A 16,902-nucleotide genomic window follows, 5' to 3' on the forward strand; every position below is an offset into this window, starting at 1 on the left:
TCTACTGTGGCCCAGTGATGCTTATATACATTCACAACCAGATTATAAACAGCTCAGTTGGGTCTCTGCACTGCCAGAACATATGTTCCAGTGACACTGTGCACTTTACGGCTGCTGCAAAATGTGACATGCCATAGAGCACAGACTGGCTACTTCCGCAAGCAACAGTGCCCACACAACAGCAGCCACCGGAGAAGTCCCAGTACCAGTAAGTCAGTGCAGGAGGTGGGCAGAAAGCGGAATTGAAGGGGAGGAATGGGGCAGAGACCAGGGAAGGGAAGGGGAGTGTGTTGAGACCAAGAAGGGGTTGGTATCAGCAGCAGCTTTGTCAATATCTTGTCCCCCTTCCTGGCTTTGATTCTCACAACTTGATCCAGTTGGACTTGTTTCAGCAGAGTAGCTGGCACAGATCTGAGTAGGCCTATAAGGGCAGTGGAGGCTTGCCCTGGGACAAGGGACCAAGCATTTGCTTTCTTTGTGGAGGCCTCCAGGATCTGAAACTCCCCCATGGGATGCAGTGTGCACTTTTTGCTGGGTCATAGGTGCCGCAGTAGTTAAATAGGATTGGACTGTCTGTGAAATCCAAAGCACTGTGTGATCACATATGGATAGCTCTAACCTGATTCTTCTTGCATTTTCCCTAACAGTACCAATGGTGGCTCCTGGCAATTTGCAGGTCCATGTCGTAAACAGCACGCTCGCTAAAGTGCGATGGGATCCAGTTCCACTGAAGTCTGTTCGAGGGCATCTTCGGGGATACAGAGTAAGCTGACCATCAAAGCTTCCTGAATAGCATTTACTGCAACAACATTCTCTTTGTGTGTTTAGGTGGAAACTTCAATTACACATCTTGGATTTTCTCTGTCTGTGGTAACAGCTTGCTTTCAGCAGCCAATATTTGGATGAAGCAGCTATTCTGTCCTCTTAGAGGTTATTAAAGCAACTGCTTGAGCTGTTGTGCCTCACAGTGTTCTACCATTAGTTCATTTCTGTCAAAAACAATTTTTAGCCTGACTGATGATATCCTTTGCTCTAAAATGCTTTCTGAAAAGTGTGCAACTGGAATAATTCTGAAAATTAATATAGCATGACTCAAACTGGAGTTATTATTTTATTTTAGTACTCTTAGGGAATAAAAGTTTTCTTAGCAGTGTTGAAACAAAAGAAGAAGAAAAAATAAAAAAGCATGTTAGTCAGAATGTTACCATAGCCATTTTTTTCACTTGTAATAGTGAAGACTTCCATATTTTGCTTACTACGAATATAGTAAATGAAAATATGCAATATTCCACTTTCTGAATAGTTTTTTCTCTATATCTGATTGGTATTGTATCTTACCAAATGGTAAAATTCAGCAGTTCCCAAACTCCCTACCTTTGTGACCCAGCTCATCATCTGCACTGGATCCTGAACTTGCCATGTCCAGGAAGTTGCCTGGCAATATAGTACATGACCCAAAAATCGCTTCCAGGTGCGTGACCTGTATCATTGGCTGCACTGCACATTGTTTCTCATACTATGTGTAGTGACCTATCACTACAGTGGGTCATGACCCAATTTTTGACCCTCGCGGGGCCTCAGAATGTCTTAAAAGGCATAAAAATGTAACTTCTAGTTTCCCAAGGAAACCAGAAGTTGCATCTTTTCGGCTGAAACAACCATTCTGAAGCCCACAGAGGTGGTGGGCAGATGCGTGCGACCTCTGCGAGCTTCAGAAAACCCTCCAGAGGTTGGGCCAAGTCTGGCTCAAGGGTCCAGGTCTGGCTCCAGTCTGGCTCCACGTTGAACCAGGTCCATGGCTCTGGAGGCCCCACCTGTACTCACATAATTCAGTAAAGCCACAATATATAAAACAGCAGGGACGGTAACAGATACAGGAGGATCAAGCAAACAGAAATAAAGTGAAAAGGAGAAACAAAACAGGTCTTTAGTTCCTTCCAATGAGTTGTTAGGATGATATTCATAATTCCAGAGAGAGGCTGTTCTCTGCGGCAGCATCATGGCTATAGAAGGCCCTATCTATTGGGCAGGAGGTCTGGTCTAGAGGGTTGAGCCTTCATTTGCCTGAAGATAACATCTGAAGGTCGCCAGTTCAAGGCCACCGGCACTGTGCGACCTTGAAGCAGCTGACAAACTGAGCCGAGCTATTCCATCTGCTCTGAGCATGGGAGGGTGGAGGCCAGAATGTGCGACCAGATCAAGAAAGAAACATCTGAATGTTGTGGGTTCTTGAAAGATAGAAACCTTCTTTCAAATTGTAAAAATCCCTACGGGAATTTAAATTGCCTGCCTATGTAAACCGCCTTGAATAAAGTCTAAGGAGAAATCTGAGGACCAAGAAAGGCGGTATATAAATACCTGTATTATCAATCATCATCATCATCATCATCATCATCATCATCATCTATCATCACTGCCAAATGAGCTTTGGCACAGGTAGGAGGGCCCCCTTGAAAAGCTTTGGGGATAGGCTATCTCATATGGGAGGAAGAAATCCCTCAGATACTCCAGTATACCAAAATCATACCATAGTGCAATCTGAGGAAAATACTAGATTAAGCCTGACATATTCATTTTAATTTTTAGATTTACTACTGGAAAGTGCAAAGTTTATCTGGGAAAAGTAAGCGGCATGTAGAAAAAAAGATTTTGACTTTCAGTGGAAACAAAACACATGGAATGTTGCCAGGACTGGAGCCGTACAGCACTTATAAGCTGAATGTGAGAGTGGTTAATGGAAAAGGAGAAGGACCACCAACGCCCGATGAAACATTTAAAACCCCTGAAGGAGGTATGCAATTAGAAAAGTATGCAATAGAAATGAGCCATTTTATCATTGATTGATTTTCTCTGTAAAACTATTTATCACTGTGAACATATTGTTACCGTAGCAGTTTTTGCTGATGTCATAAGGTAGCATATGGATTATTGTAGAAAGCATAATATAAATTACAGTCCTAAGCACATTTACTTGGAAAGTAACCCATTTCACTGATAAAAAATAAACTTACTTCAGTGTCACCATGGACAGGATTTGAATGGAAATCATTACAATAGTCAGTATTACATTTGTTTGAAAAAGGAATAAAGTAAGGATTATTTGATTATTTAATTTCAGTTTGTCATAGTATCTTTACATGTGCTATATTGTCTCTTTAAAAGTTCCCAGTCCGCCCTCGTTCTTCAAGATAACAAATCTAAATCTGGACTCTCTCACTTTGGAGTGGGGCCCCCCTTCTCAGCCAAATGGTATTCTGGTAGGATATACACTGAAATTTCAACCAAGTAAGTAAACACTTCTTTTAAGTGTCAAGATACATATTGACTTTATGCTGAATGGCCACTCGGTTCAATACATGTATTTGAGCATACTACATTTTTGAAGGGCAGCTTATAAAATTAGTTAAAAGAGTGATGAACAGTGTTTAATAATCTACTTCAGGGGTTCCCAAACTGTGAGTCATGACCCACTGGTGGGCACAAGCAAAGTGGGTTGTGGATTGGGCCCTCCCACCTGTGCTTGCTCCCAAATGACTCCAAATAGGAGCCATTCTGGAAGATGAACAAACGTACGGGGGGGGGTGTCCTCCAGATGGCAGCAGGCTGTAGACCCACTCTATCAACCTCTGCTGGCCTCAGAATGGCCCACAGAAGCCTCCAAAAGCCACTTCTAGTTTGCTTCTGAAAGCCAGTGTGGCTTCTAGAAGCTTCCGTGGGCTATTCTGAGGGCCACTGAAGCCAAGTGGGTCTTTAACCTGGTGGAACCCTCTGGAGGTTCCCTTCTGAACCACTAGGAGTGTTGTAACCCACTGCAGGGGACAAGGTGGATCGTGGCGCCAAAGAGTTTGGGATCTGCTGGTCTACTTCTTTTTTAAAAATAAGTAGATATCTTTTGCTTTACTTAAAGCATTGACTGCTGTAAGTAAAGAGAGAGGCCATGTATAGGATATGAACAAAATCCACGCCACCAATGTAGTTTATACTCCAGCCTTCTAAGGTGACTTAAGTCATAGTTCTGCTGTACCTGTGTGCATGTAAGGCAGGTTGCAGAACACCTTGTTACAGAAACCTAATAGTCTGCTACTCAATATTCCCTTTTCCTACTGCTGTTCCAAAGAAGCCACTGCCATGCCAATGTACTACAGCCATTATAATCCAGATACTTAACCTAAGCAAAAAAAAACTTTTGGCATTTCACTGCTCATACTTCCCAAAGGCTCTAGACCTGTGTTAGTATTAAGTGCATACATAGTTCATTGTACTAGAGATAGCAAATATTACTTGGAGGATGTCATAGATATGAACCATTTTTACATCAAAGCCATACCCTAAATAAATCGGAAAATAAATGCTGCATGTGTAATAAATCATTCTGATTTGCTACATTATGTATTCCCACCTAGATAGTAATTATATCCTCTTTACTATTTTACATTAACAGTTAATAGCACACATGAATTGGGCCGCTTAGAAGAGATTAGTATTCCAGCAAATGAAACCATGCTGATATTAAGCAACTTAAATTACAGCACCAGATACAAATTTTACTTCTATGCACAAACTTCAGTTGGCTCCGGAAGTCAAATAACAGAGGAAGCCGTAACAGTAATGGATGAAGGTAAGATGGGTATGTATAAAGATGGTCCTCTTAAATTTGAAAGCTTATGCAATTTTTTTTTCTCAAAATAAGTGAATGTGATTGTCTTTAGTTAAACAGTCTTCTTATTAATCTTTTTTTGAAAGAATGTTTAATACTTTAAAAAGCTCCCCTATGGTCTAATATTTACACCTAAGAAAAGTTGTGCAGAATCGTTTAACAAGAAAGACAACTTGAATGTGAGGAAACACACATGTGCATTTCCTTATACTTGTACCCCCTGCATTAGGGGGAGTTCCATTCCAGACACACACACATCGCCCCGGGGCACGAATATCTCAAACCCGCAAAAACTGAGGGACCATTTTAAAAACACACATTCTGGACTGAGGCTGGATGAAGAGAAAGCAATGAAACGGCCACCGCTCTATCCTGCAGGGCAGGAGAAGCAGCAGTGGGAGTCCTTGGGGTAAGAGAACATTGGTTCCTTTATCCCTTTTAGCACCCTGCAGCCCCAGTGGGTCTTCTCATACCTGCACTCACTTAATCACTGGCACAGAACCAAGGAGACCTGTGTTGGGCTCTGAAGGCCGGGGGGGGGGTGTAGAATCCAGCAGTGGCAGGACTAATAATTAAAACTGCTAGTTGCATATTCAATCGCTGTAATGTTTACCATTAAATCACCGACACTGCCCCAGATCCAGCAAAATAATTGCCTGTAATCTAGCAGTATCACACAAGGGAGATAAACCAGAATAAAGTACAGCACAGTGTTTGAACTAATGGACAGGGGCAGGTCATCCCAAATGAAAATACACTTTTTCCCATAAAGAGATCTCTCCTGCTAAATAATTGTTTTGGAAAGTATTGTTATCATAAAAGCTACTGGACTGAAAACATCTTACAGTTGGTAAAGCTAACAGCCCAGTCCTTTGTAGATTTGGGCTGCTGGCTGTAGCACTTTGCAACAGTAGAACGGAATTCTGCTGTTGCAGAATAGCCACCAGCAATGTTCAGAGTGCTCAGCTGGCAGCAATTTTGGGACCACTGCCATAAGAGGCGGCAGTGCTCTCCATCCACTCCCCTCCACTGAAGCAGGTAAGGCAGCATTGGGGGCAGGGAGTGGGCACATTTGGGTGGGTAGGGAGTGAAACTGGGCAGGGACGGGGAGGAACAGAGGCAGGGAGGGGGTGGATCTTTTGGCAGTGGCACACACCAGATCCTATTCCCCCCATCAGTATCCTCCCTGTGCCCTTTCTCTACCTGGACTAGCACCAACTAGCACCAGAGCTCATGCAGGTCCAAGGAGACCTGTTGTGGAGCAAGAGGCCTATGGAAGGTTAAAGGAATTGAAATCTTCTTTCCCCTCCGAAGCCTCCTGATCCATCCCCCTCTCACATTGGAGCATGCAGCATGCTCTTTTTTGGCACATCTGCACCAAGTTGGTGGGTGGGGAGGAGGATAGCATTGGGGTCAAATGTTGTTTAAGTATTAAAATATTTTAAATGATCTTTAATATTTCTTGTGTGCTCATATATGTTTATATATGTTTACCTACATTTTACTGTACATTGACTGAAATATTAAATTATCTGAATTTAAAACTGTAATTTAGTTTTTCTTAATCAACTATTGGTGAATATAAGTAAAACAGATGCATGAATATTAACATAGGCTGTTGCTTATACAATCATTGTTCAGTGTAAGTGAATGTTTAATTTCTTACACCCTAGTTCTAATACTTTTTCATTTAGCTGCATGCTTCTGTACTCTAATATAAATGTATAGATTTATACTATATATTGATATACAAGTTCTTTTTGTTGTATCTAATTATATAGTGTCTTTTTTATTTTCCTCCATTACTGCTGGTATTCTCCCACTTGATATGTGGTGCTGGTAAAGGTAATGCTTAAGCACTGATTGCATGGATTTTTGATTTTTTTTTAGTTTTCTATGTTGAAAGAATAATAGTGGTAAGGAAAAGGAATAGTAGAATTCATGAAATGAAAGACTGATTTGATAATGAAGAAACTACTTATTGAGCATCCGTGTTTCCTTAGCATGGTACCTTCCTTAATCCTTCCAAAAGCAGTAGTGAACATACTGTCTTCCATTTTTATTTCGTATGAAGTGACCATCAGTTGGACAGCTGTGTTGGAAAGACCAGGTTATATTGCAGTGACAGGTTCCCTCTCCTATAGCTCACCCTGTCCCTTGATGGCCATAAAGGCAGCAAGATAGCTGAATTACCAAGGCATAGGGCAGCACCTCTGGACTGCTAGGAATGAAGTGGAAAGAAAAAAGCCTCGCTGCCCCCATTTATTGCTGTGGCAGGAAGGATGCAAATCCACCTGGCTCTTGGTTGCACAGAGATTTTCTGGAGGGTATGGCTAGGAGCTAGCAGGGCAGAGTGTACTAGAAATGCTATAAGTCAAGGATGGAACTCCAAGAATTGGTTTCTTTGTAAATGACAGTTTCCTTTAGTTGTTGCTCCATCATAGAGATTTCTGCTGCCTTTTGATAGACAGACCTTTCAAACATATATATGCTCAAAGTAACTTCCTAGATCAATTATTCTGGCTACTTAATGTATCTAGAAAGTAGAATAGAAAAGTAAAATACAGCACAAATTCATAAGAAAAAAGTAGGATTATTATTTAATAATTATACTTCAGTACAGAGCATTATGTACTGTCCTACCAAAACAGCATTGTAATAGTTTATTTCCAGCACAATTTCAAATCAGAATTTTGAACAGGGTCTGAGTTGCTAATTACCTGAAGATATATTTCTGTAACACAGGTGAATGAACTGCTTTTCTCAAACATTTATTCTATAAAAATATGATAATTCTTTTCGAAGAGCAATTCCTTGCAAAATTAGACTTTCTTTGCACTTTTTCTGTTTCTTTCTCTTAACCTGTTTCTGCCCAGCCCACAGGTGTACACATTTGATCCCTGCTGCATAAATGCAACATTGGGCAGAAATGGCTTAAGAGTATTGTTCATATGCCCTTACAAATGAGGTTCTAACATAAGGATAATTAATGATGCAAACCATTTGCTATCCCATACCATATAAATACAGCATTTGAATTCTAGATAAATGAATCTAGATAATTTTATTTAATTCTTTTCGTATCAGATAGTAGATAGGATGATATGAATTCCTGCAGCAATTTATCTGTGTCGGTTGCTCATATATTTCCCTGTTGTCCCTGGTCATGCAGGTGTACAGCTCTACATGTTTAGCACTGTAGAATTTAATGTCTCATAAATGATGCAGGACATAGACTATGTAGTGAGGAATAGTCTCTGCTAAGAAATTATGGCTGGCAATATTGTTGGTATTTTGTCTGTATATCTAAATAAACTGTAGTGTTGCTTGGTTAACTACCTGCGTGTAGATCATAAATTGAAACTGAGGGCAAAAATTAGCTTTTTCACAGCCCATGTAATACTTCTTGAATTCCCTATTTTCTTTTGCATATTAACCGCATTGCTTGGAGAAAAGAGACACCAAGTCTATAAGTTCCATAGATTTTTACATTTCTTTAGTTATGGTGGTGTTGTTTATACTGAAGTCTACAATTTCTACGTCAATCACTGTGAATGCAGCTCCATGCAAGGTTGCTTTCAGATGCATTCACTGTCTAATAAAAATGTATTACGGGAGGACCCCATATCTGCGGATTCACTTATCCGTGGATTGAGTCAGCACCACCCACCCCACCCCACCCCCACGCACCCCCTCCAGAGGTGAGCTTCTGCCATCCATGTCCTCTGCTGGGCTCAGACTGAGCCAGTCACTTAAAAAAAAACAACACCAAAAAAACTTCTGTTTTCTCTGTGAAACTGGAAGTGATATTTTGAATGCTTCACTGCGTTCACCAGTACGCACAGTTTCACGTAACCACAGGGAGTTCCAGAACGACGACGCCCACAGATATGGAGGCATGCCTGTATATCAGGGGTGAGCAAACATTCAGCTTTAGGGATCTTGGGCCTTTAACAATTGTATAGAAGTTGGAATGTCAGCAGGTGCAGCTTGTCCTCTCACAGAAGACAAGCTGCTCCTGCTGAAATTCTCTCTCCTACACAATTGTTAAAGGTCCAGGATCTCTAAAGTTAAAAGTTTGTCCACCCCTGCTGTATATCATGCAAGCTGCTACTTTAGGGGAAACAAAGGTTCAGGAGTCCTTGAGAAGCAGTCAACCAGGCTTGTGTAATATATTCAGTTCCTGCATTGCTGTGGCAGCTTGAGGGCCCAATCATATTTACCCTCAGTGCCATAAGGCATGTCTGAAGCACTCAGGGAGGAGGAGTCACTGGCGCTAGACCAGTGCTGGTCAGCACCTGAACCTCCTCGTAGTTGTTTGGTCAGTGCTCGTGCAGTCTGGGGAGGGCTTGGCTATTGCTTCCAGTCTCACCCCCTATGGGGACCCGATCTACTTTACCCTACCTCCGAGCCCCTGCACTGCTCAGAGCAGCTCTTACCTGCTCCAGCATGCAATCCTCCTTACACTGGTGCTGATGTCACAACGGCCTAGGCGGGCCTAGTCACTGTGCCAGTACTAACAGAGCCTAGGATTGTGCCATTAGACTTCTGTCCTGTATATCTACCTGAGAGTAAGCCCCACTTGAACACAGTGGGACTTTTTTCTTGGTAGATATGCATAGGATTGCTCTGTTCATAACAATAACAGTTATGGCGCAATCCTATCCTCCACAGTCTTCCATCATGCATCTATGCTGTGTGCAGTGATGGAGGGGTGGTTAGACAGCCAGCAAGACATAAGTAAAAATATCTTTTATTTACCTTCTGGTAGTCTTCCTAATCACCAGTGGGTCTCCAGAACCTCCTCAGCAGCTTAAGGAAAATTAGACAGACATGAGCCCAATCCTATGAGTTCTGCAATGTGCATTATCACTGAGCTCTCTGTGTGTTGAGCTCCTCATTTTGTTAATGAAAAAAAAAACCTAATTTTTGCACAGGAAGGAATGAGCTTGCGCAAAATGGTTTGTTTGGGCTGTGAATATTAATAACCAAACTACATGTTGCAATTAATACATGTGCTATCTTTCAAATTTTTATATTAAAAATAAGAGTGCAGGAGCAAGAGCATGATCCAGAGCAAAATGATGGCAGGAGCTTTAATACTCCCCTCCCCCCCCCCCGGTGGTTCCATTTAAGATTGCATCCCTCCATCTCCCATGTGCCATGTACTGTAGTAAAAAACCTTCTGTGGGCTTTCAGTGGAAGCTCCTTACTGTAAGTATAGTCAGCCCTCATTATCAGCAGGGGGTTCATTCGAGAAATGGCCGCGGATATCAAATTCCGCAGATGCTGAAGTCCTGGTGGGGACAGGTTTGCAGCTCCACAATGATTTACCTGGAGGTTGTGCTGGGCCCTCTGGAGGTTGCACCAGGTCCTCGGCTTCGCTGCCTCTTCAGAATGGAGTGGGCCATGGGCCTCCCAGTGCCTCAGAATGCCTCCTGCCAAACAAATGCATATATGATACCTATGCTTTTTATTTACCCAACAGAATCATGCAAAGCCTTTTTTTTTTCCCCTGAGTTTCCACATTGTTCACAAAGAAACCGATTTTATGCTTAAACAACCTATTCTAGCTAGAAGTTTGATGTTTGGAAAAGTGGTAGATATATGAAAATGTGAAGGTTTATGGCTGTGTTTTGTGAGATCTACGAAAAAAAGGATATAGAATTTCAAAAATTTCCCTTGGCATATTGTCATAATAGCATTGCTTCCAGATCCAAAAGGGGAAAAAAGGCCTTGGTATTTCCCTTCCCAAAATACGTTCTGTGTATTGACTGCTTGCCCTTTGAGAACATGTTATGATATAGAATGAAATAATGTCTGCAATCCATCATTTGCTGCAGCTATAAAGCTATTGGAGCTGCTATGGGAACCCCTTATGAGCTATGCTTAGTGCATTTCACCCATTGTTAAACCCCCATGTTCTTTGGAGTGGATAGAGAATGGCTGACTAGCCTTTTAAAGCAGCAGAAAAAATGTTTTGCTTTCATATTTTTATTTTTTCTTTTGTAATTTGTTCTCAGATAAAATGTTTTCAGGAAAACGCACATGAATGTTATTTATGTATGTGACATTTACAAGATTGCACTGTGTTTGAGACATTTCCACTATGTAAAAATATTTTTATTCTTTGTTTTCTTTTTTCCTGCTTTCTCTGATGAAGGATATTCAGAGAACTCTTTTGAAATCTCTCCTGTCATGCATACTGTATCTTCAACATTTTATAAGGGTATTATTATTTATCTTATCCATATCAAGTGCCCATGGAAGCAGATGAAATCAGCATTCCACAAAAAAAGAAACACAGGAAAGAAATTGTGGAATGTGTAAAATGATATTAAATTAAGAAGTCATATGTATGCATGTTACTTGTAGAATTGGAGGTCTGCTTTGGTAACGGGATGACTTAAATAGTGATTTCCAGTCTTTGTCCTTTTAATTGAGCAGTAGAATTCATAAATACGCAACCTGATCTTATGCCTGTTTAACTGGAAATTAACTGGAAATACGTATATCTTTAAACTGAATGTGATTTAGGCTGCAATCTTATACACATTATTTTTGGGAGTAAGCCCCACTGAGCATAGTGGGGCTTACTTCTGAGGGCATGCACAGGATTGCACGGTTACCTGTCAGTAAGTGTGCACAGTATTGAATCTTTAGTTGTTCTTTATAGTATACTAACATGCTTACTCTCATTTCATGTACAATGTCTGCTAATCCCATGGTCACTAATTTTTCAGTGCTGCCAGATTGGGGCATCCTTCAGGGAATCACCAACTCTTAATTACCAGGCAGGTTCTGCTTGCAAAACAAAACACCAAAAGGACTGGCTTCTCCTAGGCTTCCTGAATGACAAAGGCTTATTGCAGGCAGAATGATTCTGGCATCGCTTGTTACTCATCTTCCTAACTTCTCCTTTCCCTTCTTCCCCTCCCCCCACTTCCAGCTCAGGGCATTGGATCATGGAGGGTAGAAAAACCCAACCTTGAAGCTTGGGAAGATAACAATGGTCCAATGATTCCATCTTCTGTCCCTATCAGTTTCCCAAACAATGCCCTTTTCCCCATCCAAACTGCAAGGCAGTTAAATTGGGTCAGTTGTTTTATCACCGAAGCAATACAAGTCCCTTTCTTTTCTGAATTTGCCAGATTGTCAGGCAGGTGATCTTATTAATCCTCATCATCTTGAAAGGTAGCAAGAGGTTCCACCATGAAAAGGAAGAACAGAGCACCCTCAAGGATAGGAACATAGCTAGGAGAACAGGAAGGAGCAAAGATAGCGATCAGTCCTTTGGATCTAGGTCTTCCCACTTTCCTGTTTCACCTTCACTGCAGCTTTTACTTGGAATGACCTTGAGGTGATCTAGATATGGATATCTCTGAAGAACAAGTGAAGCTGGGTGAGTGAGGCTCTTCTATTGCTCTTTTTTCACAATTGGGTCTCTTCATCCTTTATGGGATATTCTTCCACTCTTATTGAGAAAAAAAAATGGATCAAGAACAAGAATGTATGCATTCATTTGTGCAACATGTTGGCAAAGGCATACATCAATAGGCAAATTTGCAAAGGCCAGGACCAGCGTCTTCACAAAGAAACTCCTGAAATGTTATCCCAGGCAGAACATTTAGTGTTTATGAGGACCAAACATGGCTGGAACACAAAGGCAACAGTAGACTGGCTGGGTGGGAAGACATTGGAGCAGAGAGAGTGGATCCTAAGTTCCAACAGATCTGCTACCAGTTTGAAGTGGTTAAGGTCAACCTGCTCATGACTATGGAGGACAGTTATGTCAACAGTTCCTTCTCTTGGTTCAGATGCCCAGAGTGTAGGGTGGATGTTCTAGAATCACAATTGGCTAAGGGATTTGATTATGCTTTTTACCCATCAATTTTTCCCCCAGAGTAATGCACAAAATATGAAAACAAAGAGCAGAGATCACCCTAGCAGCCCTTATGGTTATGGATATTGTTTCCAGATCTCATCTAGTTATCATTCCAGCTTCAAGGGCATCCCATACCTTACTACAACCTTATTAACCAACAACTACTAGAACATTCCAACATGAGGTACTACATCTGACTACATGGAAATTGAACAGCAACAACTTTTGGAAGTGAGTTGATCTGATGGCATCATGTTGACTCTCCTTGTAAACCATCAGCTTGTAGGAGACATAACACCACTTGGTAAACTCTGAAGCTCCCTGTAGTATCATGACAGGTTTATCAGTCTCCCATCCAAAATTTAACCAGACCCATTCCTGCTTAGCATTCTTCCAGCAACCTTCTGCTCAATCACCAGACCACGCCTGCTCTTGGTTTATTAGAAATTATGCACTTTTTCATGAAAACTGGGCATTTCTTACAGTTGATTCTTCTATACCAAAAGTGAAATAATTTTTCCATTTATCTGAGATGATGCTATCTTCTTTCTTCCGAACTTCACTAAAGGAATAGGACAATCTGAAGAACATTCAGGGCTTTTGTTTTTGTTTTGCATTTCTAGGATTTTTAAGAATTACTGTTTGTGTCCTTTAATCAACAGTTGGTTGGGCCAAACATGTAACATCTCCACAATTACTAGGCAGATATAAGACTGCTTTCCCAAAGCCAATCAAGATAAACATCAGACGCTGCTCAGTGATATTGTGACTCACTAACAGTGTGATACTGTTGTTTGTAGTTTACAGAAGATGATCATTCATGGAATCTATGTGTAAGCTTGCAAACTTGAGATGCATACCTTCCTTTACTAGACATTATTGTGCTGTTGCCTTTCAGCTAAAAAAAAAAAAATGCTTTCAGTAGAAGAATTTTTCAGAAGGTAGCATTGGTGTAGGTAACCAAGTCTTGCTGCCCATATATTTCTTTCCTCCATCCCTGAACAGCCCATCCTGTCCCAGCACTACTAGAGAAAAGGAAATTTGGACTTACAGTGAATTCCCATTCTCAGTGGTTCCAGGGTTCATTCATTGGCATCCTTCAGTCTCGGAAGACTATGATATCGCGCTCTGAAATGTGGTCCTGGAACAGCGTCTAGTGTGGCTGAAAAGGCCAGTTCGCGTTTATATCATATGCACGAACATACCCTAAAAGAGAGAATACAGTAGCAATGGACCTCAGTAAACTTTTGTGAGGTATTCACACACGTTTTAGTGGATTTGGTTTTTCTCTGGTGGGATGACCTTTCCTTAATCACCTTGAACCTTTCTTTGTTAACTGCAATGTTTTCAAGGTCTTATTGTTTAATACCATTAGTAGATATTCTATTTCTAGTTGACAATAGGGTCTTATTCAGTCTTCAGGCTCGGTCCGGGCCCTGAGGTAGATCCTCAGTCTGAAAACTGAGGAAACACTTGAACTTTTCTTTGTTAACTACAATGTCTTCAAAGTCTCCTTGTTTAATACCATTAGTAGATATTCTATTTCTAGTTTACAATAGGGTCTTGTACCAGCTTCAGGCTCGGTCTGGGACCTGAGGTAAACCCTCAGTCTGAAACCTGAGGGAACACTTTCCCCTTGGTGGTGTTTGCAAGAGGACCATGCCTGGTCACCAAGTGGGAGGTGCTTTCCTTAACTGAAGACTGCCCCACTCTGGAGCACTGCAAATGGGGAGTCACGGTAAGTCCAAATTTCTCTTTTTACATAGTGTAAACAGGAACAATAATCCATTACATAAGATGCAGATGAAAGAAGTAGTTAAATTTGTGTATTTTATTCAATGCATGCACCTTTTCATATTTTGCTCTGTTTTTCTTGTTGTATATTCAGTGCAACGAGTGTTTCCAAGGATCAAAAATGTTACTGCAGCAGCTGCTGAGACCTATGCCAATATCAGTTGGGAGTTTGAGGGTCCCGTTCATGAGAACGTTTATGTTGAATATGGTGTGGCAGGCAGTAAGAAGACATTTCATTGAATTCTTCTAAATGCTGTAATATACTTCAAAATATTTAATAATGGGAAATAGCCCCATAGTTACCTAGCTGGGGAAGGAAAAAAACAGTTTTGCTTTAAAAAAACTATGATAAATGTTTTCATGTGAATTACATTTAAACATTATATATTTAATCTCTGAATAAGTTCTGCTTAATGGTAAAACAATTAAGGGCCCAGTCCTATCCAACTTTCCAGCACTGATGCAGCCGCAATAGAGCTCCGACGTAAAGGAACAAACATTCCCTTACCTTGAAGAGTCCTCCGTGTTTGCCCCACGGCTGCATTTGTGCTGAGAATTTGGATAGGATTATGCCCTCAGTGTAACTTTGATCTAGTTTGGGGCGTTTTTAAGAACACTTGCTAATGTCAAGTTCAAATGACTCTACTCATAGTTTCACGTGCAAACTCCTTTCAGAGGAGCTGTGTGCAGAGTCCTTTTAAAACAGAGAAACTCCCACCAATCAAATCTGGGAAAGAGGAAACACAAATGATTTTAATCTAACCCCTGATTTCCTTCCCAAATAGCAGTTCAACAGAATTGTTAGCATTTTTTAAAATATAGGGCTCAATCCTAATCAACATTCCAGCACTGACATTACTGTGCCAATGTGGCATTTACTGCATCTTGCAGTGGGGAGGCAGTCCAGGGGGCTTCCTCAAGGTAAGGGCATGTTTGTTACCTTACATTGGGGCTGCATGGTGGCTAGTCCAATGCTGGAAAGTTAGTTAGGATTGTGCCCATAGAATCACAGCTCAATCAGAGAGGAGACTACTTGTAGGGAACGTGTTAGAATAAGCAGTTCCTCATATAAATGAGAATTTGCATCTGTGGAACTCTATTCCTAATGCCCCAGTTTTCAAGCCAAAAGTATATAAAGCTGCCAGTCATGTAGAAATTCAATCTTAGTAGACAGCTTTGCAGAAGCAAATACTACCCAGGATGTAAAGACATTGTAATTTTTTCAATTTCAAAAACCTTTATTAGACAGTATAATTCCATGTTATGACAATTTCATGAACAATACAGTTTCAACAAAATTATTTGTTCTGAAAAGTGTAGAGTAAAATACTTTCTATTTTATGCTTTTAAAAAAATCTAGTGTACTTAAACTATAGGTTTGTGTTTTTAAAAAACAACAACCAATTATACTTCTACAAACCTCTGAAGTATACTCTGAAGTATAATAAGTACAACCCTGTGTGGTTGCTCAGTACATATATTCCACTCTTTTTATCAGAGCAAGCAAAGTTGAGTTGAAAGATAGTCTTTCTTAAAGAATGATAAATTACGGAGAAATTGAAAGTTGATTAAGCCAACCAAATTTCTTCCTTCTGGGTGTGAGTGCCTGCCTTTCTTTTTGTTGGAAATGGAGACATTAAGGAGAAGTCAAAGAGAATATCATTCATGTTTGGAGTGTATAAAAATGCTTCCCAAGAAAACAAAATGATAATCTAATTCAGTGAATAATTGCTATGTTCACAGCAATTTTGAGCTGTTAAGTATTACCTAAGTTCTGTTAACAGGATGAAGTAGATAGGTTTTCCACAACAGATTAAGGGCACAGTCCTAACCCCTTAGGTCAGTGCTTTCCAGCACTGACATCAGGGCAATGCAACTCTGAGGTAAGGGAACAAACATTCCCTTACTTTGAGGAGGCCTCCATGAGTGCCACCCAACTGCAGGATGCAGCACATGTCCCATTGGCACCGCTATGCCAGTGCTGGAAAGCACTGACATATAAGGGGTTAGGACTGTGCCCTGAAATGAACACTTGGATTGCAGTTTATCTAGTATTGCGTGTTAAGGAAATAACAGCAAAATAGTTTTGAAAAGGAAATCTAAGCTTTAGTCGAATGACAGTAAGGAAGTCTGAATGTGAATTTAAATACTCCAATGTGTTGTGTTCCTAAAAATTTTGTAGGCAAAGAAGAATTGAAAAAAGAAAATATAAATGGTTCCCGGAGCTTCTTTGTGTTAAAGGGATTAACGCCAGGAACTTCATATAAAGTCCGGGTTGGTGCTGAGGGTCTTTCTGAGTTTAAGAGTTCAGAGGCTGTGTTTGAGACCGGCCCAGGTGAGGCACACCATACCAATTCTGCCTTGAATTCAGAATTGTGATGTGTTAAGTGCTGACACTTTGAGCTACAAAGTGCTGTGTTGCATCTAAGTATTGCGATTTCTTTATAGAGCTAAAATGTGTTTCATAGTCACGCCAGCGTGTCTTCACTATGTTCCGTGGATATCATCTTCATCTCTCCGTTATCTTATTTTAAGAAAATATACACTTCTTATGCCCCTTTTGGGG

At 40.8% G+C, this 16,902-nt stretch overlaps 1 protein-coding gene across 9 annotated transcripts in view; it reads left to right on the top strand.

The window, feature by feature from the left end:
- The window catches only part of NRCAM (neuronal cell adhesion molecule), a 66,231-nt gene that overhangs the window by 28,508 nt on the left and 20,821 nt on the right, over window positions 1-16,902 (top strand). For 3 of the 9 annotated variants that reach the window (XM_066633396.1, XM_066633394.1, XM_066633401.1), the window contains exons 17-20: window positions 648-763; window positions 2,587-2,791; window positions 3,163-3,285; window positions 4,442-4,618. In XM_066633396.1, the coding sequence (XP_066489493.1) occupies window positions 648-763; window positions 2,587-2,791; window positions 3,163-3,285; window positions 4,442-4,618 (621 nt within the window). Of the gene's footprint in view, window positions 1-647; window positions 764-2,586; window positions 2,792-3,162; window positions 3,286-4,441; window positions 4,628-5,692; window positions 5,720-13,480; window positions 13,484-14,430; window positions 14,557-16,518; window positions 16,672-16,902 lie in introns of all 9 variants that reach the window. The other 6 variants (XM_066633395.1, XM_066633402.1, XM_066633400.1 and 3 more) reach the window with 5 other exon arrangements.

Source organism: Tiliqua scincoides, chromosome 7, assembly GCF_035046505.1.
Source record: "Tiliqua scincoides isolate rTilSci1 chromosome 7, rTilSci1.hap2, whole genome shotgun sequence".
In the NCBI taxonomy this organism is placed as follows: domain Eukaryota; kingdom Metazoa; phylum Chordata; class Lepidosauria; order Squamata; family Scincidae; genus Tiliqua; species Tiliqua scincoides.